Below are 23673 nucleotides of genomic sequence, written 5' to 3'. Positions count from 1 at the left end.
CGCGAAGGCAAAATAAACACCCATACACTTAAACTTCCCTGGGTAGGGAGGATATGAAAAAATGTCACTCGTGAGTCACTTTCTAACTTTCTTTCCGTCTTTCCTTTCACCCTCCGTTTTTAAAAAATCGATGCCACGGTCCTCAGTTGTTGAAACTCCCACTCAGTAGGGTGGGAGTGAGTCAGATCTCAAAGGGCATTTTTCAGCACAACCTAGATTCTTGATTAGGAAGGGATAGGGGGAAGGTTACGTAACCCACAAAGCACTAGGGGTTCTCAGCAAGCAACAGGGAATCCTGCCACCTCCTCTTCCTTATAAGTAATATTTCTTCCAATAAAACCACAGTGTTTACTAAAATTGAGGCACTGGTGGATAAGGTTGCCAGCTGCCCACACCTCTCCTCTCTCCATCCCCTTTACCTCCTACAAAATTAACCGAGATCACAGACCAAGATGTGTTGTCTTTGCAGGGGGAGGAAAGGTTGGGAAATTCATTATGAAGGCGAGTTGCCTTTAGGCTATTTATAATAAATGTCTACTAGAAAAGGACATTTGGCTGACAACCGTTTTCTTCTGCCTTCGCATGACCAAATACAGTAAGAATTCAAAATGAAAACTGAAAAGCAAGGAAGAAGAGCCTACAGCTGGAGCAGTCTGTTTTCACATCTCACGCTGGCGAATGACAAACTCAGAAAGGAGCCCCCTGTGTATTCACTGTCCCGGTTATCTCCTTCTGCTTCTCCGAAGGGCTAAGAAGGCTTTTCTGTTAGCCAAGACTCCTTTGTGCTGCAGCTTAATTTTCCTGGAGTAATTTTAAATACAGATTATGTCTACAGTGCAGCAATTAATGGATAGCCTAAAGACTTATTATTTCAAACTAATTGATATGTAGGAAAAGTTTAAATAACTTAACAGGAAGGGGGAAATTTTAAATGATGTGTGCATGGTGAAATTTAGAATTTCTGTCTGTTTCGGAAGTAGCAAAAACATCTGATTAAGTAGGGGATGTGACCGAAATGTAGAATTGATCTGGAAATCTTTCCCTATTGACGTTCTTGAGCTTGTGATTAGAAGAGAGAAAGATTCAAACATTTCAGAAAAGGGGGATGAGGGGGGTCAGGTCCTCCCCCCAACCCACCCCCACCAATTCTAGGGGATTTTCTTATAAGAGAAATGAAGGCCAGGGTATATTTTGAGTTGTGCTTTTAGGTAAGTGACAAGTAATGGGAAAACGATGCCAGTTTTCCATTGTAACTCTGTGGCCAAATCTTCTTGATTTAAACTAGACTTGAGAGGGAAGTCTACAAAGGCCAAGTTCACCCAGCTGCAACAGAACTTACTCCAAATCACCAGTGCTTCCCCACCCAGGATTGCCTCCAACTTCTAAGAAATGTAAGAAATATGCTGCAATTAATGACAGTACTGGCAAAACAGAACAAAACAAAACAACCCACTTTTCTAATTTCCTCATTCTTCAATCCAGCATGCTTAAAAGGAAAGTTCAGAAAGTTTATCTGAAGAAAGAATATTCTTTAAATGAAAGAAAGCAGGAACCTTTTAAGAAGCAATTGAGACCTACGATGCTAGATTATGTTGGCAACATTTTCAAGAACAGAAGTTGGCGTTTGTAAGGAAACAGAATTCATACCAAGAATAAACCATAGAGGAAAAAAAACAACCTACCTTTGAAATGTCCTTTTTCACGCTGGATTCATGTCATGAAAATATCTGAATGACTTTGGCCAAGTCACTTAAACTTCATGGTCTTTGGTCTTTTCAAATATAAAATTGCCACATGGGTTGGTGACTTTTCAGGACCCTTCAGTTCTAACTGCCTACTTCATTTTAGGTAGCTCTACCTACTTTTTAATAGATATTATGTCAGGTGTACAGTATTGTATAAATAATAATCTTTAATTCATGACACACCCTTCTCACTGGTTTGTACAAGACCATATTGGTCTATTTATAATATAATAAATACCCTTGAAATAATTACACAACACAAAAACTAGAACACTGTTTTTTTTCCCCCCTCTGGTACCCCTGCCTCTTTTTCCCCACCCTCAATCCTCCAAGGTAGTCATGAATCTGAATCTTGTATATGTAATTGTTGTATTTTTATATTTACATAGGTATAGATATACATACATGCATTATACACATAAATGTATGTACATGTATATACATATATATGCACATGTCTACATCATATGCATATATTTCTATAACAGTTTTTTTGTTTTAGTTTTTAATTTTATAAAATATGAATTTAAAAGTATCATACTGAACTATGATAACATAGGTAAAAGTATCATAATGAAATATTACACTGTATATAATCTCTTGAGACCTATGTTTTTCACTAAACTATATGACTAACCCCAACAGCAATGAGCACATGTATTCACCAAAAGACGCCTACAAGAATGTGCACTGTTTGTAATAGCCCCAAACTGGAATCAGCCTGATGTCTATCAAGTGTTACATGGATAAATAGAGCGTAACATATTCACACCATTGAATACTGTACAGCCATGAGAATGGACAATCCACAATGGTACACAACATAATGGATGCTTTTCACAAACAAGACATGCATGAAAGGATCTAGATACAAAAGTATACACAATATTATTACATTCATAGGACGCTAAAAGGGTAGCTACCTTGGGTTGGGGACAGGATGAGGTGATTGGAAGGTGGCAAAAGGGAGACTTCTTGAGTGCTGGTCATGGCCTCTTTCCTGATCTGGGTGCTGGTTAAATGGGTGTGTTCACTTTGTGAAAGAAAAAACACAAATCCATACACTATTGTATCAGCTGTTGTTGCATAACAAATACCACTCCAAACTCAGTGCCTGAAATAATAAGCATTTAGTATTAGTCACAAGATGGGGAGCTGGGACTCTTCTGGTCTTTCTTGGTCCCACTCATGTGTCAGCTGAACTCTGCTGATCTTGGCTGGACCCTCTTTCATGGTTGGGGGTCAGCTGGCTCTAGGCTAGTCTAGGATGGCCTCAGCAAGATCAGGTCTCTTCACCTGGTCTCTCATCTGCCAACAGGCAAGCCCAGGCTTATTCACATGCTGGTGGCAGGGTTCAAAGAGCACGAGTGGAAGCACAGGAGGCCTTTTGAGAACTAGAACTAGGGCAGTGTCACCTTTGTCATAGTCTCTTGACAAAAAAATGTCACAAGTGAGGAGTGAATAAGTGTGGCCTTTTAAAATATCAATCTACCATACTTGTGATATAATGCACTTTTAACTATGCATACTAATAAAAATTTTTAATAAAATTAATTATATCTATATACAGTTTATCTATATTGTTGGATGTAACTCTAGTTTGTTTTGACTTCTAACAGTTTACACCATGACTATATTACAGTTTATTTATCCACTCTCCTTTTGGTGGGCATTTTAGGGATTTTCAGTTTATTGCTGTGATATGCAGATCTGCTACAAACATTCTTGCACATGTGGCCTAATACAGAAATTCTGTTCAATAGATTTTCTTGACTGTATACCAAAGTGTGGATTTGCTATGTCATAAGGAATATGAATCTTCAGTCTTACAAGAAGATGCTAAATTGTTTTCCAAAGTAACTCTACCACTCTATACTTCCCTAAGAGACCCTTTGATCCAGACACTTGCCAACAATCAATATTCAAGTCAGACTTCTTAAGAGTTCCCAATAAAATGGGAATAAAATAGCATCTCATGGTGGTCTTTGCCTTTCTCTGATGAGTGAAGAGAATGATCATCCTTTCATTTCTATTTCTTTGTTGTGTCTCTGGTTTTGGCCACACATGTTTCTTAAGTAAAATGCCTATTTGTATCTTATGTTCATTTAAAAAGTTGGGTTATTTTTTCTTATTTCTTTCTAGCAATTTTTTTGTATATTCTCGATACTACGTTTTTGTCAGATATGTGTGTTGTGAACATCTTTGCCAGGTTCACACCTGTTTCTTACTTTGTTGAAGGTATCATATGATTCACAGATTTCTTAATTTTAAGTGTAAAAGTTTTGTTCTAATGTTTATCATTAGCTATTGAGTCTTGTTTAAGCAATACTTAACTACCCCAAGGTCTGAATTATATTTATTTATATTGCCTTCTAAAAGTTTCAGAGTTTTGGATTTGGCTTTTAAATCTTTCATCTATCTGGAGTTTATCTTTGTGCATGGTTTGTGGTAAGGATCTAATTTCCTATTTATTTATGTAGATAACCATATTTTAAAGCTTTATCTATCAAATAATTCCTCTTTTTCCCACTGATCTGCCATGCCACCATGTTCATATATAAAATTTGCATACATGCATGGGCCAGTTTCTTAGCCACCTATTCCATTCCATTGGTTAACCTGTCTATTCTTGTGTCTGCACCAATCTCTTGATTACCATAACTCCATAACACACCCTGTGTCTGGTATGATACCCCTTCCTATTGCTAATTGGTTCATCCACTTCTAAGGCCAGTACTTAGAAAGAGTGAGCTAAATCTTATTTGGTTCAATACCTTGAATTCATCTCAAAGAAGCACCAAATCTGTAACTTTCTTATAAATAACATCTGCTGAAAATAGAAAATATTTCAAAATAGCACAGCCTAAACTTTTTTCAGTTTAACCCTTCATATGCACATTTAAAAATTAATAACAAATATCTTTAAATCCGTTTCTCAGATTTCAATGTGCATACGAATTACCTAGAGATCTTGTTAAGAATGCAAATTCTGATTCATTGGGTCTGGGGTAAGCCTGATGTGATACTGCTTATCCTAGTACTTTGAGTAGCAGTGCTTTATAAAGTGATTTTATCCCACACAACTGAGTCGGAGAACTTTTCCTTCTAGAGATGGCATTCTGGCTGTCTTTGGAAAACCTTTTGAATTTTTTACCTCACACTTCTATTAATTCAAGAACCTGTTGGGTTCTTTTTAAATCTCTCTGGACGTTTTCAGGATCCCTTCCTAATTCTGAGGCATTGGTCAGATATTTCTTTTTTTTTTAATGCATTTTTTTCAGTCGACACATACATATATATATATATTTTTTTAATTAATTAATTTTATTTTTGGATGTGTTGGGTCTTCGTTTCTGTGCGAGGGCTTTCTCTAGTTGCGGCAAGCGGGGGCCACTCTTCATCGTGATGTGCGGGCCTCTCACTGTCGCGGCCTCTCTTGTTGCGGAGCACAGGCTCTAGATGCGCAGGCTCAGTAGTTGTGGCTCATGGGCCCAGTTGCTCCGCGGCATGTGGGATCTTCCCAGACCAGGGCTCGAACCAGTGTCCCCTGTACTGGCAGGCAGATTTTCAACCACTGCGCCACCAGGGAAGCTCAGTCAGATATTTCTTGTTGAAGTCTTTTTATTTCAGTGTAGACTCTTAAGTCTATTAGACCATGTCATATATTTTCAAAGGTATAGACTATTCAACTGTATAAATGTCTACTTGGATGTGGTAAGACCTGGATAACACAGTGGGAATAGGAGAGGGAAGAAAAAAAGAATATAATATCCTCTTCTCCATTCTACCTACCATGACAATGTATATCAATTTTGCCTTTGTTCTTCTACTATTCTATATAAGAGTATCTACCAACTTTCTGCTTTAGTGAATCATTGAGGGAATACAAATATATGGCTTCTTGCTAATGCTTGATAGAAGAGGAGGTTATTGTAAGTAGAAACTGTGGTGTAAGAATAACTAAGTTTGAATTCTGACTTCATTATTTACCAGCTGTGTGACATAGCCACTAAATGATAGTAGTATTTACCTCATAGAATAATGTAAGAATTCAAAGCGGTAATCCATGCATATAATTCATGCCAGTTACTTAACCTAGTGCCCAGCATATAATAAATGCTTAATAAATATTCATAGTAATAGTCATTGTTATTTGACAACTATGACAGATAAATTACTAAAAGCCTAGTGGAAGAAAACTTTTGTGCTTAAGACACTGGTGATTAGTTCATTTTCATGTTTGGTAATTGGAGGCTTTGATTTCATGGATTAACTCAGATGCAAGTCTCCCCACAGTGATTTACAGTTTCCAAATCAATAATATGTACTGATTTGGCAATTCATGTTGTATGACTAGCTCAGGTTATTGTGTAACTTTACCTTGGCTCACCAATTATATTTTAAGTTTTTAACCCTTAAGAGACAACTGTTAAACACCATTCAGGATTCCTCAAGCCAACTACCACAGAGCCAGCCATTTACATTAGTAAGTGCTCAATAAATATTCATTAGTCAATTCAGTGATTAACTGTAGCAATTCATACACCTCCACAGGGACTTAAGTGGGTAAAGCAGGAAAAGCATCTTAAGCATGTTATCTTCGAGAAATTAGTATATTATCAGTGTGCTCCCATTTGTTTCTTGAACATAATTTTCCTGGTGTCTTAAGAGAACTCACAGGAAGAATTCCTATACTAATAGAATAACCATTCATTAGTTTTCAAGTTCAATGAGACACTAAATAACTCCAACCAGTTGCTTGGCTTTCAACTCATCATTTTGACCTCATAGTAGACACAACTTTCTCAGAAGAGTCCATACCATCATGGTGGCCATGACAGACGCATTTGCAATTTTATTCTGTTACATGTTTTCCAAAGAAGTTGGTTACAGATTTATTAAGTAAATATTAGATATAAAAATAAATATTTTAGGGGAGTAGGATAAGAAAGTGAATGGGAGGAGGGATAGATTGGGAGTTTGGGATTGACATGTACCCACAGCTATATGTAAAATAGATAGCCAGCAAGGACCTACTGTATAGCACAAGGAACTCTGCTTAATATTCTGTAATAACCTAAATGGGAAGAGAATTTGAAAAAGAATAGATATATGTATAACTGAATCACTTTGCTGTATACCTGAAACTAACACAACATTGTTAATCAACTCTACTCCAATATAAAATACATTTAAAAAAAAAGAGTGAATAGAAATTTATGGCTGAGAAAGCCAAATCATCAATTCTATTTCTGATTATATTTTAATCCAAAAGACCATATTTTAAATCAGGTTCCATGTCTTGATTAGTGGCATTTCTCCTTGAAAATATTGATTGCATTTGGCTCCCAAGTCTGAACTGCTAACATACCTGCATAAAGCAAAGAAGTTTAGTTTGTATGTTTGTATTAATGATATGTGATCAAGGCACAGGAACTCTTAGTAAAGAATTATGCACTTACTATGTTTGTTTGAAATATAAACAAAGGATAATTTATTACTTGGTGAGGTGGGTCATTTTCTTTGAGACAGAGCATTTAGTTAGAAGGCAGGCTAAAGAGAAAAAAGTATCAACTTGATTTATTAGAAAAACATTGAAAATAAACATTTTAACAGATATTTATTTTAAAGCAGAAAGCTTTTCCTTTAAACATACATGATATCTCTGGAATTGTTACTCAATTATTTAATGCAAAGGCCATTTTCTTAAAGGCATTATATTTCTGCTACTAAATTCAGTGCAGTAACATATTTCCTCTTGCAAAATACATTTGATCTTCTTTTGATGGGATAAACTGTTTCTGAATATGCTCAGTACATCATACATTATTTATTCATCTCAATGTTCAGCATAATTTTTCTTGACAGCCTTTCTCTCACTTGAAATGTTATGTAACAAATCCACCAAAACCAATTGGCATTTGAGTTTATCCCTCTGTTCCATATGCTGCTGAATGAAGAAGGAAATAAACACACATCATCACTCTGCTGGGCACATTTCAGACACAGCCTATCTTTTCTCCTGTACATCAATGTCTCTTCTCCACAGAAATAATTTCACAGCAGTTTTAGATTCGTGCTATATTATATATGACCACTGAGGTTACAGTCTATATAGCAGAGACCAAAAGATATCCAAGTTCACATTTACTTGGATTGCTGCTTGAATTTAATGTGCTTCAAGGCCAAATAGATCTGTGTAGATTCAGAAAGGAATGACTGTTTTTCAACTTAAATCTAGGCACAGGACAATTTATAGTAGATCTTCAGCTCAAGTAATTTATAAGCAAGTCAAATAATATCAACCTGCATTATACGTTAGGGCACATCAATCCCAAAACTATAAGTAAATCCCTGTAATTTTTACACCTAATGTATGCCAGCTAATAAATTCAAAAACTAAGTGAATGTCTTAGTTTGCGAGCCCCCAGAGGCAAACCCTCAGACGAGGATTTGAGTACACGCAGTGATTCTGAGAAGTGATCCCAGGAAACTAGTAGAGGGTAGTGAAGGGAGGCAGGAAAGGGAAGGCAGCAGTAAAAAGTGTGTTTGTTATCAAGCAAGTTACAACCATGGGCAACTGGTGCTCAACTCTATTGGGAGACTATGTAGAAGATGCACCTTAGAGTTATTCCATCTAAAGGGTAAGGGAGCTAGAATATATGCTTATGCCAACTACTGAGCTGCACTTCCAGGCAGCTGTGCTCTCTACTAGAGAAAGCAGGCAGTTGGAAATAGGACAGTCTACATTGTAATGGTTAGTCCAAAGGGCTCTAGGCTGGACGATGACTATCACTGCTATAGTTACTTCTGAATTGAACGAGAAGCCTCCCGCCACCCAAGATTATAATGCTACAGCCTCAATAATCCAGACTTCAATGTCATTGAATCCAGTACTTTCCATCTGATATATGTACCTTGACAATAGTCAAATGTGTTTAGGTTTACAAAATACTTTCCAAATCTGATGCTACTTTTTTGGCAAGACTTAATCACTAAATATACAAATGGTTCCCAAGAATCCACGTATATAAGACTCTCCTGCAAAGCTACCTTAAGTTCTAAATCAGTAGTTCTCAAACTTTGGGATGTATCAGAATCAGCTAGAGGGTTTACTAATACACAGATCACTGGGCCTGATAACTTGCATTTCTAATAAGATCCCAGGTGATGTTGATGCTCTATGTAACTTCACCCACTTCACTTACCCCAGGCCTAATCATTTTTGTTTTACCATTATTACCAAAAGGATACTATACATTTTAGAGAAAGGAAATTTTAGGAAGCCTTGAAATACACTTTCCAAATAACTGGAAGTGTTAAGCAGAGGAAGTTTTTTCCACCTCGAAGAAGTCAAGGTTGGAATCTTCTATCCACAGTTGAAAATTCTATAATATTTATTTGACTGACATGTATAGAAAGATGGTCATTCATAGGTAAGGATTAGATTGATAGGTTTTCTGAGTGGGATTTCATTTAACACTATGAAAAATTATGCATTTAATAATGTTTTAATTATTGTTTGGTCACTGATCTCTGGGGTATTTCCAACTTTTACAGTGTTTTATTTTACTTAGCCTACAATTAGACAAAATAGTCATGTTTTAAAAAGATAATTTGGAGTTCTTATATTGTTACTTTTTCAGTTATTTTGGAATGTAATTGGATGTGCCACAGAGAGTAAGAGGGAAATGATATGGGTGAGCCTTTGATAAATTTAAGTGGCAGTCATGTGAACAAGTGTGCAAGGGGACAGGAATTTAATGATGTCCAGTACTTCTGGTCTTAGGTAATTCCTACTCTAGGATACCAAGGAGAGATGATCACTTCCTCCTCTGTGCTACTGCTGTATATTGCTTATCACTTTATCATGGTATTTATCTCAGTATATCACATTATTATTTTATGTTTCATATCTCCCACTGGTCTTGAAACCAGGGCTGTGTCTCATTCATGTCTCTATGTCTAGCATTAGTCACAGTGCCAGGTACACAGAAGGGCACTCAGTAAATTTTGGATAAATGAATGAATAAGTCAAAGAATTCATGAGGGAGTAAAGGCAAAAAAGTGAGTAAATGTAGAGAATGAACCATGAATCGATGGCATTTTCCATCCAGCCCAGTACTGCAAGTATTGGAACATGTTCCCTAATTTGGGATTAGGATGGCTTTCTGGCCAACGAAGTCACCTGAGAACCAGAACAGGTTTGGTAGAACCTACTAGACTTTTCTGTCACCAGTAGCTTTTCCTAAAGTCATTTATCCCTGTGTAAGTAAGGTTGCCTATGGCCCATTAGAAGGGCTTTCAATCCCTTAGATTGGGTGATTTGAAGAAGTCACCCAGGTTTTTAGAAGCAGCCTTGGGGTTATCCACACCAGGAGATGGTCAGATGATGGCAAGTTGGAAGCAGAAATTAAGATTTAGCTGACTAGTTCAGCTTTGTTCTCGAAGCAGAAGGAAAAGGAATAATGTCTTAAAATTGATTTGCAATATTACTTAATTGAAGTCTCCCATTTCTGTCCTTATAAGAATAGCTTCATGATAGCCATAGACTATATATTGTGTTGGCCAAAAAGCTCTTTTGGGTTTTTCCATAAGATGTATGGGAAACCTGAACGAGCTTTTTGGCCAACCCAATACATTTTAATCCAGTGATAACAATGGAAGAAAATGGAGATTTTTTTCACCCAACACTTTTCTTGTAGAAGAGAAATAAAGATTGATGGAAAATTATAATGCCCCTGGGATTCATAACACTAGCTCTTTCTTATAGCTATAAAATAGCTATAAAGTACTTAAGATTTATTGTTAGAATTATTCTCTAATTTTACTTTAAATCCAGAATAAATAAGCCAAATATGCCCCAAGCACCCTTAAGAGACCATCTTTATGGCATAAAATTGCCTAATTAAGATGAATCATAAATTGGAGAAACACTTGTCATAACTACACATATTCCCTTAACCTTAACATAAATCATGCAACACAAATTATATATATGAGAATGTATTGGTTAGCATAACACTGGCTGCTGTAACAAACAGCACCAAAATACAATATAATTCTATTTCTTTTTTCATATAACAGCCCATTGTGGGTGTTTCTGGTTGGTAGACAACATGCTTCCACATGGTAATTTAGAGAACCATATTCTTTTCATAATGTTGCTCCATCATCCTCTAGGACTTAGCTGGAAAAGGGAAAGAGACAGTAAAGATGCCCCCATATGCCTTTTAACAAGCTGGCCCTGACATTTCATTGGCAAGAACTGGTCAAGTGCCCCCCTGGGTGCAAAGATAGTGAGGGGGCTTGTAAACATTGTTCTTGTCTAGGCAGCTGCCATCCAGGCATAGCAGACACTATGAAAGGGTGAATGTAAATTCGGGGGATAACTTGTCATATTTTGCCATGTAGACCAAGATAATGGAATTCAAATCTGCTATACCTAGAATTACTCTGAATTGACTGCCACTCATGTAAGACCCCAAAGATAAGTCAGCAGAGTAACCACTTTATGTTCCAAATCACCTCTGAAGACCTCATGAAAAACAGAGATCCATCAGAGAAAGGATTTGGCCTTGAAGACTTAAAAAAGAGCACTTCTATAAAACACCTTGTAATTGGGTTAATCAGATTCCCCATTCCAAACCCTGTGGGTTTAGCAGTCACATCACCAAATTTTGATAAAGGAGGAAATAGGAAAATAGACATCTCAAATTATTTAGCAAGTCCCTTCCAGAGGAGCTGCCTAGAATAGGGCCAAAAGTTTATTCCAGGTATAAGTGTCTTTTTCTTCCCAGCAAGGGGCGCCTTGCCACAGATTCAGAACACCAGCGCGATGTGGTTATGTCTCCATTCATGCAGCAGAGGATGGCAGCCAATCCCTGAGCTGGGAGGACTCGGCAGACTTCTGGGTAGTTGCCTATCACGTCCAAAGCATACCTATAGAATATATTACCCAGACACTCGAAGTTGCAAATTGACCTGCAAGGTAGCTTTTTTTTTTTTTAATTTCTAATTTAGGTGCTAAAACTGACAAACCAGAAGATTTAACATGAAAATCCATATTGCTAGCTTCCTTTGAAAAATCAAATGCAGCAACCTTGGGCAGGTATGTGGCAGCAATCTAGTTGGCAATTTTGGGCGGCTCCTCTTTGTAACCAAGGACCCGAGGACCACCCTCTGCAATCCCACAGTTCTCGCCTGGCCCCAGTCTCTCATTTACCTTTCTACCTGGCCCCATTTCAGTTTTCTGGCTCTGAGAAAATTCATTATAGTTGCCAACTTGACCTGAGATGGAGAATTCAGGAGTGAAAACCAGACTGCTCCAAACCCCTCCAAGGCCAAGAGATCAAATGTCTAATTTCCCCTCAGGTTGAGTTGTAAACGGTCAACCTAAAACCACAGTTATTTAAGCAGAAGATGTAAACATCATGTTTAGAAGCAGTGACCATCTAATTAGAAAATACTCGCTCCCTAAACATCAAAATCAATTGTCCTGATAAAACCCGAGTATGGCTAACCACTCTTGAAATACACATTTACAAAAAGAAAAAGAAAAACCCAAACTAATTTTAGGTGATTGGGAGAAGAGCATTCTCTAGGGATGTGGCTGAGTTCATTCTAGGACACAACACAGCCTGTCTCTTGCTTTTTAAATGCACAGGCTTTAAATCAAGAGGGAGAGCAGTTCTGGCTGGGGCTCAAGTGTGGGTAATTAAGAATTAAAAGGAGTTAAGACAGGTGCGTGCAGGTGAGGACACTGATCTGAAGGGAGGCCCAATCAGGGCAGGACCTCCTTGAGAATAAGTCTTGGGAGGTCACTCTGGCAGGTCTGAAGGGCTCCCAGCCCAAGACTTTCCTAAGAGGATGTTTCCCTGGGACTCTCACTTCTCTGAGATGATTGCAGCACCACCTGCACTATAAACATTTGTTTCTAATGTGACTCAGCATAGGAACTGAAATCATAATGTAAGTTCAATTCTTCCCTGCTGGTGGTATTCCACTTGATGGCGAAAAAATACACACTTCATCTAAAAATAATTAGCCCTTGCATGGCTTTTATTTCCACTGACTTGAGGCTTTTTATTGATTCTTTTAGGGTTTCTGTGGTTGAGAGAATGGGATTCTTCTGGTAATGCCTTCTTAGCCTCCGTCCAGTGGACATAAATCACGCTTTGCTGTCATGCCCTTGCTTCTGGTGGAGCAGCTAAATCAGGAGCCACAAACTGAAGACTAAACTGAGCTTTTTATTTGACTCTTTGTACTTGTTAACATTTTTGAATTTGAGTGTTTTAAACATGAAATACAATTCCAGTTAGCCACAGGTGTTGGTACTCCTCTATTGCCTTATACCAAACCTAATTCACAGATTTATGTTGTTTCTTGGTCCCCATGGATATTTGAATTTAGAGATTTTGAAATTAATATTCCTGTATTAGATTGATTCATGCATGAAAAGTCTTAAGAACAGTGCATACCATACAGTAAACACACAGTAAATTGCAATTACTACTTTCATTGTATTACCATCATTATTTTTGTGGTTCTATATTTCATTGCAATTTACTACCAATATTTACTAGATTGGTTCTATCCCAAGAGATCTTTCTTTTTCCTTTAAACTGGATTTTTTAAATTCCAATTTTCCATTTGCTTATCCTTTCTTGGAGTATCCAACTCTTTACAGAAATAGTCTGTTAAATTAAACTGCACTTAATGGCAAACAGGAAAACAGCCAGCTGACCAAATAAACAGGTCCTAAACTGAAGAATTACATAGGGGGAGTGAAAAGCCAGTGTCTTCCAAGCATGACAGACACAAACAGAAAAGTCCAGTGAAGGCTTAGAAATAGACCAGGTTAACTGCAGCTGGATTAGAGCCCCTTTTGTTTTCCAAGAGCCTGAATAGGCGTACCTTGTTTACTGCACTTCACTTTATTGCACTTTGCAGATATCGCTTTTTTTTTCTTTTTTAACAAATTGAGAGTTTGTGGCAGCCCCATGTCAAGCAAGTCTATCAGTACCATTTTTCCAACAGCATTTGCTCACTTCTTGTTTCTATGTCACATTTTGGTAATTCTCATAATATTTCAAACCCTCCACCAGCAAAGAGATTTACAACTCACTGAAGGCTCAGATGATTGCTAGTATTTTTTAGCAATAAAATATTTTTAATTAAGTTATATACATTGTGTTTTTAGACATAATGCTATTGCACATTTAGTAGACTATAGTATTGTATAAACTTTTATATGCACTGGGAAACAAAAAATTCATGTAACTTTCATTATTGCAATATTCGCTTTATTGCGGTGGTCTGGAACTGAAACTACAGTATCTCTGAAGTATGCCTGTAGTCTATTATTAAGAGGGCATGTCAGTAAGACCCTATGCCATGGAACCCCTCCTCAGCATCACTTTTCATTAACAGACACTTCCCAGTTATTTATGACAGCAACTTTAATACCCTAGACACATAAGGAAAATACACTGAAGTTATTTGTTATTCTTCTATCAACACACAGAATATCAGGTTATTAAGATCTTCACAAATCCTGTTTTTACAGAGGAAGAGGGTTGGCCTGGAATGGTGGGATTGGAGCCTGGATTAGGAGGCAAGAGTTTGGTGTTCAGATCTTGCTTCTGCACTAAACAACCTGGGTGTAGGCTTCAGTTTCCTTATTTAAAAAATAATGGTTAATAATGTGCAGAGTATGTATTCACTCAAGTCTCTTAGCTTCCTTAGCCCAGAGCACAGGTCTTCTTCAAAGATTTCAACCGTCTTTTGGTAGTTTAAGTACAATAGCAACTTTCAGTTTGACAAGGTGTCTCTGGACCATGATTAATCATTTTGGTAGAATCAAAATTGTTTTTCTCTTTCACATTCATTTTTATTCCCAGCTATGATAGTCCTCTACTGAATCTTCCTACAGAAAGCACCAAACTAAAAATAGAAAATTCCTAGTGTTACTAAACCCAACTTGGGCCCACTCGTTCACTGCACAGCAAAGCCAATCTACTGACACTGGGTTGTAGTGAAGGAAAGTACAGCATTTATTTGCAGGGCGCCAAGCAAGGAGAATGAGCAGCTCATGCTCAAAAGACCCGAAGTTCCCAATGGCTTTCAGGGAAGGGTTTTTAAAGGCAACATTTGAGGTGAGGGCTGCAGGGTGCATGACTTTCTTCTGATTGGTTGGTGCTGAGGTAAAAGGGTGGTGTCTCAGAATCTTAATCATCAGCCTTCTGGTTCCAACCAGTTTGGGGCCTATGTGCTTGTGGTCAGCATGTAGTCACCATCCTCCACCTGGGTGGGGGGATCTTACTTTCTGTAGAAAAACTCAGAGATATGTGTCACACTGTTATGTATATCTCTTGAGGAGAAACTAGGGCTCTGTTTTATCACTGACTATTGTTTGAGCTGTCATTACTTTTCTTGCTTAACTGCTTTTCCTTTGTTTCTGCGTTCCTTCACTTCCCTAATTAGTAACTGCTTGTGCCTACTCTTTGAAACTCAGGGAAGGCCTGAGACTCAGGGAAGGCCTGAGTCTCCTTTTAGGAGACTAAAAGCCTTTTTCTTCAAACAAGAAAGAGGGGACATGGAGGAGCTTTTGTCCCCAGGAGGGTCTCGCAGGGTTCTCCTCAGTTTCAATCTCCCCTTTTCTTTGATACTCCTCAATCCTAAGGGGAACCAGGGTGGGATAAGAAAGGGAATAAAGTTTTGGATAGAGAGGTTAGTCATAAACTTGGCAGGGGAACTCTGTTTTAGGGGCACTTGATTTCACTAGGCCTTAATAGCAGGCATCTATAAGGGGAGAGTACTCCAGCTCTAACACAAAACTTTCAAGGTCTAGAATGCACATGTTAGCTGGGATGAAGTGGCTTAGCAAGTAGCATAATTATTGCCTTATGTTTTAGTATACAGTCAGCCCTCCATATCCATGGGTTCCATATCTATGGATTCAACCAACCTCAGATTGAAAATCTTTGAAAAAAATTTCAGAAAGTTACAGAAAGCAACACTTGAATTTACTACATGCCAGCAACTATTTACTTAGCATTTACATTGAATTTACAACTATTTACATAGCACTGACATTGTATTAAGTATTATAAGTAATCTAGAGGTGATTTAATGGGAGGATGCTCATATGTTATATGCACCATTTCATATAAGGGACTTGAGCATCCTCAGATTTTGGTGAGGCCCACACCACAGAATTTCATGAACATTTCTGAGAGAAATTATGGGAGTCATGGGGGAAATGCTACAATAATACTGCATAAAACACAAAACTTCTCTGACAATAATAAATATTTATTTAGTTCACGACTTTCAGAGTTCAGCTGATCTAGGCTGAGCATAGCTGATCTTAGTTGGGCTCTCGACTGCTAATAGATGGAGCTTTTTAGAAACAGAGCCAGATCTTGCCCTGCATACTTTTCATATTTTCTTGTAATAAACAGGTATTCTATTTATAAGAAGAAAAATATAAAGAGAAAAGCTCTAAGTTGAAATTCAAGTAAATGCACATTTGTAATTCATTCATTAATAAAGACTTTTTTTTAAAGAGTGAAATATATGGCATTTAATATACATTTAATTTAGTTTATAAATTAATCATATTAATTTATTAAAATAGTTTAGAGTATAATAAAATCTACTACTAACCCATGATAAAAGGAAGTATCTACCAAAGTTATAATTTAGCCACAACTGGGTCAATTTTTAAATTAAAAAATATAAAATTAGATTATTATTATTATTGTGATATTGTGATTTATAATAAGGAATATACATTTGGTCTTCATCCCAGTTCCTGGCACAGAGCTCCTGAAACCCTTGAATTTCCTAAGTGTTAAAGCAATAAAGGTGTCTTTTGTTATGTTAATGAGGTGACTTGGGGGAAGCACCTAAGGATGGGGCTGGTTGTCAGGGGAACTAAGCTAATGATTGGAGGGTTGAAACTTTAACGTCCATCCTCCTGACCTCCTCCTGGGAGAGGGCAGGGGCTGCAAATTGAGTTCACTGGCCAGTGGCCAACGAGTTACATCAGTCATGACTACATAGAAAGCCTACACAAAAGCCCAAAAGGACAGGGTTCAGAGATCTTCCACATTGGTGAACACATGGAGATTGGGGAGAGGGGTCCACCTGGAGAGGGCATGGAAGCTCTGTGCCCTTTCCCCATACCTTGTCCTGTACATCTGGCTGTTCCTGAGTTGTGTCCTTTTATAATAAACCAATGAGGCGCAGTGGTTGAGAATCTGCCTGCCAATGCAGGGGACACAGGTTCAAGCCCTGGTCTGGGAAGATCCCACATGCTGCGGAGCAACTGGGCCTGTGAGCCACAACTACTGAGCCTGCGCGTCTGGAGCCTATGCTCTGCAACAAGACAGGCCGCGACAGTAAAAGGCCCGCGCACCGCGATGAAGAGCGGCCCCCGCTTGCCGCAACTAGAGAAAGCCCTCGCACAGAAACAAAGACCCAACACAGCCAAAATAAATAAATAAATAATTAATTAATTATAAGAAACCAATGATCTAGTAAGAAAATGTTTCTCTGAGTTCTGTGAGCGACTCTACCAATCTAATCTAAGTGAGGGGATCGTGGGAGCCTCCAAACTATAGCCAGTCAGGCAGAAGCACAGGTGACAACCTGGACCTGCAATTGGCCTCTAAAGTTGGGGGAGGGGTGTGGGGCAGTCTTGTAGGACTGAGCCCTTAACCTGGGGGATCTGACGCTATCTCCAGGTATATATAGCGTCAGAATCGAATTCAATTGTAGGACACCCAGCTGGTGTCACAGAGAATTGCTTGGCCGTTTGGGGAAAAATACCCCCATATCTGAACTGGGTGCAGAATCATAATTATTAAAATTAGATTATTAAGAATTACCAGAAAATGTTAGTTTAAGTGTTTATTTGACATTTTCTCACATTTCATATTTTCTTTTTATTTTTTTCATAAGTTAAAAAAGGAAACAGCCTATCAAGCACCATAGGGTCTTGTCCACCAATGACCTAAGAGAAATCGGTGTCTAGGTCAGGTGCAATATATCTATACTGAAGGTCCCCCAGTCTAACCTAAATGAAATCCGCTGTTTCTTAAACATAGGGCCCCATGCTTTTCTCCCTTTCCCTACATTTTTTGGAAACGAAACTTTAACTGCATGTGTTGCTGAACTAAAATTGAGACAAATTCATGACGAGGTCTGAATGGTGGTAAATGGAAGCTGTCAGACACCAGGCTGAGATTTCACTTATGCCAGAGTGTGTCAGTGCAAAGCCCCACCTGGGGAGAAACTGGCCATTGCCTTCTTATATCTGATGCTCCGGAGGGTTGTCCCCAGTGCTGAGGGTGGAGCTGTGTGTGAAGGTGCCTTTACCACATCATGGCAATGTGAACCTCAGGACCTGTGGGTATCCCTCTCATAGAGTGTTTCCTTCTTGGTTTATTGGAATTCACATGCCAGGACAACATATTCATAAATACCCAATATTTGATATTTGGGGGGAATAGGGGATTTTCAATACTCAGGCCAAGCCCTTTTTTTCAGGCACTTTTTGATGGGGAAAAGAAAAAAAAGCTCATTCAAACAGATCCACAATCCATTATTCAAGACTCTTGGGGTCTCTTGTTTTTCAGAATTCATATTTTTTCTGATTTTAGGAAAGGAATATGATGCATATACCATAAGCATTATATCCCAAGGGGGCCCAGGTCACCCTCATAATCAAACAAATTAATATGTCTACAGTACCATGTATGGACATTCACAAGAAGTGGGATTAAATAAGGATTATAAATAGCATTATATCAAAGTCAATGATTTTGTTACAAATTTATAAAAAACTTCTCAATTTCAGAATTTTGGGGATTTTAGAATTGCAGATAAGGGATTACTGATCTCTAATAAGTTTGGCAAAGTTAATACATAATACTTAATACATAATAATAAGGGATTACTGATCTGTACTAATTTTGGCAAAACTTCTCTGCCATAGAAGCGAGAACAAAAAGGAATTGAACTAAAGGAGATGTTCTCAAGCTGCTGGCACTGAAGAAAGGGGGGTCCGATCACCGCAGGGCAGATGACCTGAGGACTGTCTTCATCCCAGGTGGTCAGGGGTCAGACTGCATTGAAGCCGCAGATAGAGGACATACAGCCAGGATTGAGACCAAAAGTAGAATTGGGAGCTCAGAGTAGAACCAGGACAGGAAGATTGTCAGTGTGTCCAAAGTAGACCAGCCACAGCCACATCGGCATCACCCGGGAGCTGCTGAGAAATGCAAGATCTTGGGCATTTAGGAAAAGCATTTAGTCTCTCACGCCATATCTAAGATTAAGCTCCCTGCTTATCACTCAATAAGCAGAGAGAATTTTATTCAAAATCCTGGGTTTCATCTGGGCTCTGAGCAGCAGAGCGTCCTAGCAGGCAGCACCCACCGCCCCTCACCCCACTTCTACCAGATGCCCAGCTTTTACTTGTTTTATGGCTGAGGCCAGCATAAGCCTGCATTTGAAGAAAGGGTTCTGTGACTTTTAAAAGTCTGAAAATTCTCCAGAGCATTAAACAGATAAATTTGAAGGCAGTTTTAAAAGGTAGGTAAAACCGTTTATGAAGCAAATAAAAATTAGAAAGAAAAAAAGGAATCAGAATAAACAGGTGACAAAAGAAGTGAAGATAGATGTTCAGGTTGGCTATATGAGTATGCTCAGTTTGTAAAATGCATTTAGCTCTGGGTTAGAAACAGCCTCTGGATGAGGCTGCACTTCATAAAGCCCACGCCTTGACCGTCTGTCCACTCCAATTGACTTTGTGGCTCTCCCAGCCTGATTCATGGCTGACCTTGATACCCTCAGCTATTGGTGACTTTTAGCTGTGAACAAATGACATGTCCAACGAACCTCAGTTTCACATCATGGTATTAAAATTAATTGGTCCCTCCCCTCTTTGTACATCTCTTTCAAGGAGTTTCTACATGGGTGGTTATAGAAACCCAAATGACATAAAATCATCCTCTTTCTTGCTGTCTCCCAGCTGCAGGTGGAGCTAGAGCAGGAGTACCAAGACAAGTTCAAAAGGCTGCCCCTGGAGATTTTGGAATTCGTGCAGGAAGCTATGAAAGGGAAGATCAGTGAAGACAGCAATCACAGCTCTGTCCCTCCCCTGCTGACCTCAGACCCTGGAAAACTGAACCATAAGCCTCCTTCCAGTGAGAAGCTGGAAGGAGAAAACCCAGGAAAAGAATTTGATACTCCCCTGTGATTGTTTCTTCCTGGCCTTCAGAACACGCATGGCCACTCCAGCTCCATCGGACTCTCTCTTACAAAGATCACTGCCCAGGAGCATCTTCCTGAGAAGCATCCCTTAGATTAAAATCCACACTGGAGGGAGAGTTCCAGAAGGATCCATTCAGCTTCCCCATACCCAGGCTCCATGTGTTATGTGGAAACTACTGCAGGTCTGCTAGTGAAGAGTGCATGTATGTGGTGGGATTTTGGTTTTCTTTCCAGTAGTAAATTCAAAGCAGGCAGCTTCCAGGCTCCATGGAACATTTAATGAAGGACAGCGTCTTCTTTGAAGAAAAGCAAGCTCATGTTTTTAGTTGAAGCTCTGGTGTAAAGTATGTCAAAGTAATAGAAATAGTTGAGAAATGCATAGCACTATTTAACACTATTGAACAGCCAACTTTGAGCATTTTTTTTCCTAACTGCCCCTCAACTACCATATCTTCGAGTTAACATGCATATTAAATTGTTTCATCCTTTGCTTTGCAAGCACTGGCGGCTTGCAATTTGCTAATTTATTTATCATAGAGGCATCAGTGTATTTGTTGCTGACATGGCTTTATTGGATACCATAGTGACTCAAATAAGCTGGTTTTCTGCCTTGATTGTGTCCTTGTCCAGTAAAGCCATCTCCAGACTTGGCAACATGACTTGTACATTTGGCTGTGTGAGCAAGTTGGCCACACACTTCCAGGCAGTGTGCTATCTGAGTCAACTATTTGCACTCAAAGTCTGGGTATTCATTGGTTATTGGCCTAAAATCATTAAACAACTACAAAGATCTTTTTAATTGAATAAAAATAGTTGAGCCGATGTATGATGAGCAGAGATTCAATCAGAGTGAATAGGTTCCAGCAGTTATTTTGCTGTCTGACTTTCTTTATGGTTCATTTATTTTTAATATAGAGATAAAGATTAAATATTTATCTAGAGACTACACAGACCCACATATAAATGGTATATGTTATCTACATGTATATATGTATGCACTCAGCCATATAAGTACATACATATACACCACATACACATACACACACACATATTCATATGAGTGTGAATATGAGTTTCTTAATTGGCAATAATCCAGATCTCTTCCACAAGACGTAAAACCAATTCAATGACAGAGAAGAAAATGGTCAAATATCTACATTATGTGAATATTAAATTACATTAAAATTCTAAGAAACAATTGATGGAGGCTTTGATGCAAGTTGAGGTAGATTGAGAACTTAGAATATGACTTTGATGTATATTTTGTAAGATCAAAAACTGGATTTTAAGTATTTTAAGCTTGTTTTAATGGTCAGAATATACAAAAATGTATAGGACAGCAATATGGAAATGTATTAGTATCTTCCATAATTTTTAAATCTGACAGATTTCAATTTATTTCTCACATTAAAAAAATCTTTCATTATATATTTACTATGTACATTTAATTCACTTAACTGTCTTTTTGTTAAGTTCCTATGTTAAGTGGCATAGGAGAAACAAATTATATTATGGTGAAACTGATTTAAAACATTATTGAAAGGTCTTAAGTAAGAGAGAATAATTATATAGAGGAAAATATAACTTAGAGAGTAACACAAAGAACATTGAAGTTAAAGCCCTGAAGCAAGATGTGCAGTTTTATTTTACTTTAAACCTGTCTGATTGTAGCTTAGTAAAACATTTTAAAACACAAAAACTAGTTGTGTCCTGAAAATTGTGTTTTAAGAATTTAATATTTTTATGGAAATTATTCTATTTAACTTTAAGCAATAACTAGGGATCACAATTAAGTTTTAATCAAAATGAGGGCTTAGTTCAAACATTAGGAAGTAGTGTTTGATTAAAAAACACATCTAGGGAGACACAAGGGGAAAAAAAATCCCATCCCCTTTGGAGATGACTATATTTTGATCTAAAGGATTTAGGGTGTTAATTAGACACTTAATAAAACTTAACTTCCACTGAATGAGAACTCTTTTGTAAATCATTCTACTTTTGCACCTTGAAAGAAAGGCATTAATCATAAGGAAGCAAGAATGGTCAAAATAGAATGCTGCATTTTTATAAACAAAATTACAGACTGGCTAAAATTGCAGAAGAATGAACTAATAATAGCATTAATAGCCAAATGCAATGGTGATTATTACAGAACATTGTATCACATTTTAGTCCAGAGATAGACTAAAGTTGAATAACCTTGACTTACACAAAACTGTTTTGGTAGTTGGATTTCATTACCTTAGTGACTCTAGTCATTTTGCAATATGTTTGTATTTGGCCGTTTCCTGTAATCACATTTTTATATCTGTACAATGACACTTTTTGCAGTTGTGGGGGTAGCGTGTAACACTGTCCATCTTGCATCATTGAAGTTACTACAGTGATACTATCATTTAATAATATTAATATTACTTGAAATAGACTAAGATAAAGAAAAAGGGTCTATATGATGTGCAGTTTTGTGCCTTTCTGTATTTGCCTTGTTCTTTGTTGAATGTGTGAAATTCTGTACTGTGGTTTTTCCTATAATAGAGAGTTGATCTGTGTATTAAATTAGACTATGCCCCTATGATACCCTTACACTACTGAGAATAGCATGGTTTGGGCCATGTACTGAGAATTTTCAAAGTTCTAATGACATGCCATGTGTTTTTGGTTTTTAACAGTTCATTTTACCATTTCAATATCACCATACATTAATTAATACTCCTATGATAGATAAGCTGTCATTAAATAATTTCAAAAGAAAGGGCCATTGCTTGCATTACTTTGAATTTAACGTTGTGCTTGTGCACTGTATAAATATTGTTTGTGATGGATTGGACATTGTGACTTTTGCCTTTTCAGAAGAAAAAAAGATAGGACAAAGTATTTGAAGCTCTTAAAATGTACATATTTTGGTTCTTCTATCTCAAATTATTTAAAATGCATAATTCACATTTTTGTAATAATTCTATGCAATTTTGTGGCATGATGTTTCTTCCACTTGTAATTTTATGTGCTTTCATCACAAATCCAAAGGAAACAATAAAAATTTCTTAACACAACCCAGCTGTTATTTCGTGGTGTTGGGGCCAAACTTCTTCTGATGGGCAGGAAGGTGGGAGCAGCATTGATACCAATTTTTAGGGAAGTAATGCCCACCCTGATGGGGCACATCAGTGCCTGCGCAGGAAATCAGGAGACTGCAATGCTTGGGTCGGAGGGCACAGTTGTCATCATTCCATCAGTCCACTACCTCCTTCCAGAAATGGCGTTAAACTTGCCCATTGTTCCCATATTCAGGATCCTCCCTTCCTCCCCTCCTTCCTTGACCAAAGCTAAGGAAGGCAAAATTTTCAAAAGTTTTTTGACAAATAGTGGATGTGACAAGAACTGACAGAGTATTTGATGCAAGTTTCTTCATACAACAGATAAAAAAAGAGTCGGCCACACTGATTTTTGAAAAAGAAATATGCATTTGAGTTATGAGGATGTCTCCAAATGCAATATGTTAGTTAGTTATGGCTATGTTACACATTACTCCAAAGCCTAGTGGATTAAAGCAATAAGAATTATTTCTTAAACTCTCATAGTTTTTGTGGGTCAAGAATTCAGACAGGGCAGAGCAGAGATGCCGTGTCTCTATGCCATGATATCT

General features: G+C 37.8%; 1 protein-coding gene across 2 annotated transcripts in view; it reads left to right on the top strand.

The window, feature by feature from the left end:
• Nucleotides 1-23080, top strand: part of PLCB1 (phospholipase C beta 1) — a 692666-nt gene extending 669586 nt beyond the window's left edge. Inside the window, exon 32 of one of the 2 annotated variants that reach the window (XM_030872578.3) lies at nucleotides 19789-23080. In XM_030872578.3, coding sequence (XP_030728438.1) covers nucleotides 19789-20016 — 228 coding nt within the window. In that variant the 3' untranslated portion in view covers nucleotides 20017-23080. The remainder of the gene's footprint in view (nucleotides 1-19788) is intronic. The other variant, XM_060284359.2, reaches the window with a different exon arrangement.
• The last annotated feature ends 593 nt before the right edge of the window (nucleotides 23081-23673 follow it).

The sequence above is a fragment of the Globicephala melas genome, chromosome 15, assembly GCF_963455315.2.
Source record: "Globicephala melas chromosome 15, mGloMel1.2, whole genome shotgun sequence".
NCBI classification, from domain to species: domain Eukaryota; kingdom Metazoa; phylum Chordata; class Mammalia; order Artiodactyla; family Delphinidae; genus Globicephala; species Globicephala melas.
This window is presented reverse-complemented; position numbering and strand designations above follow the sequence as displayed.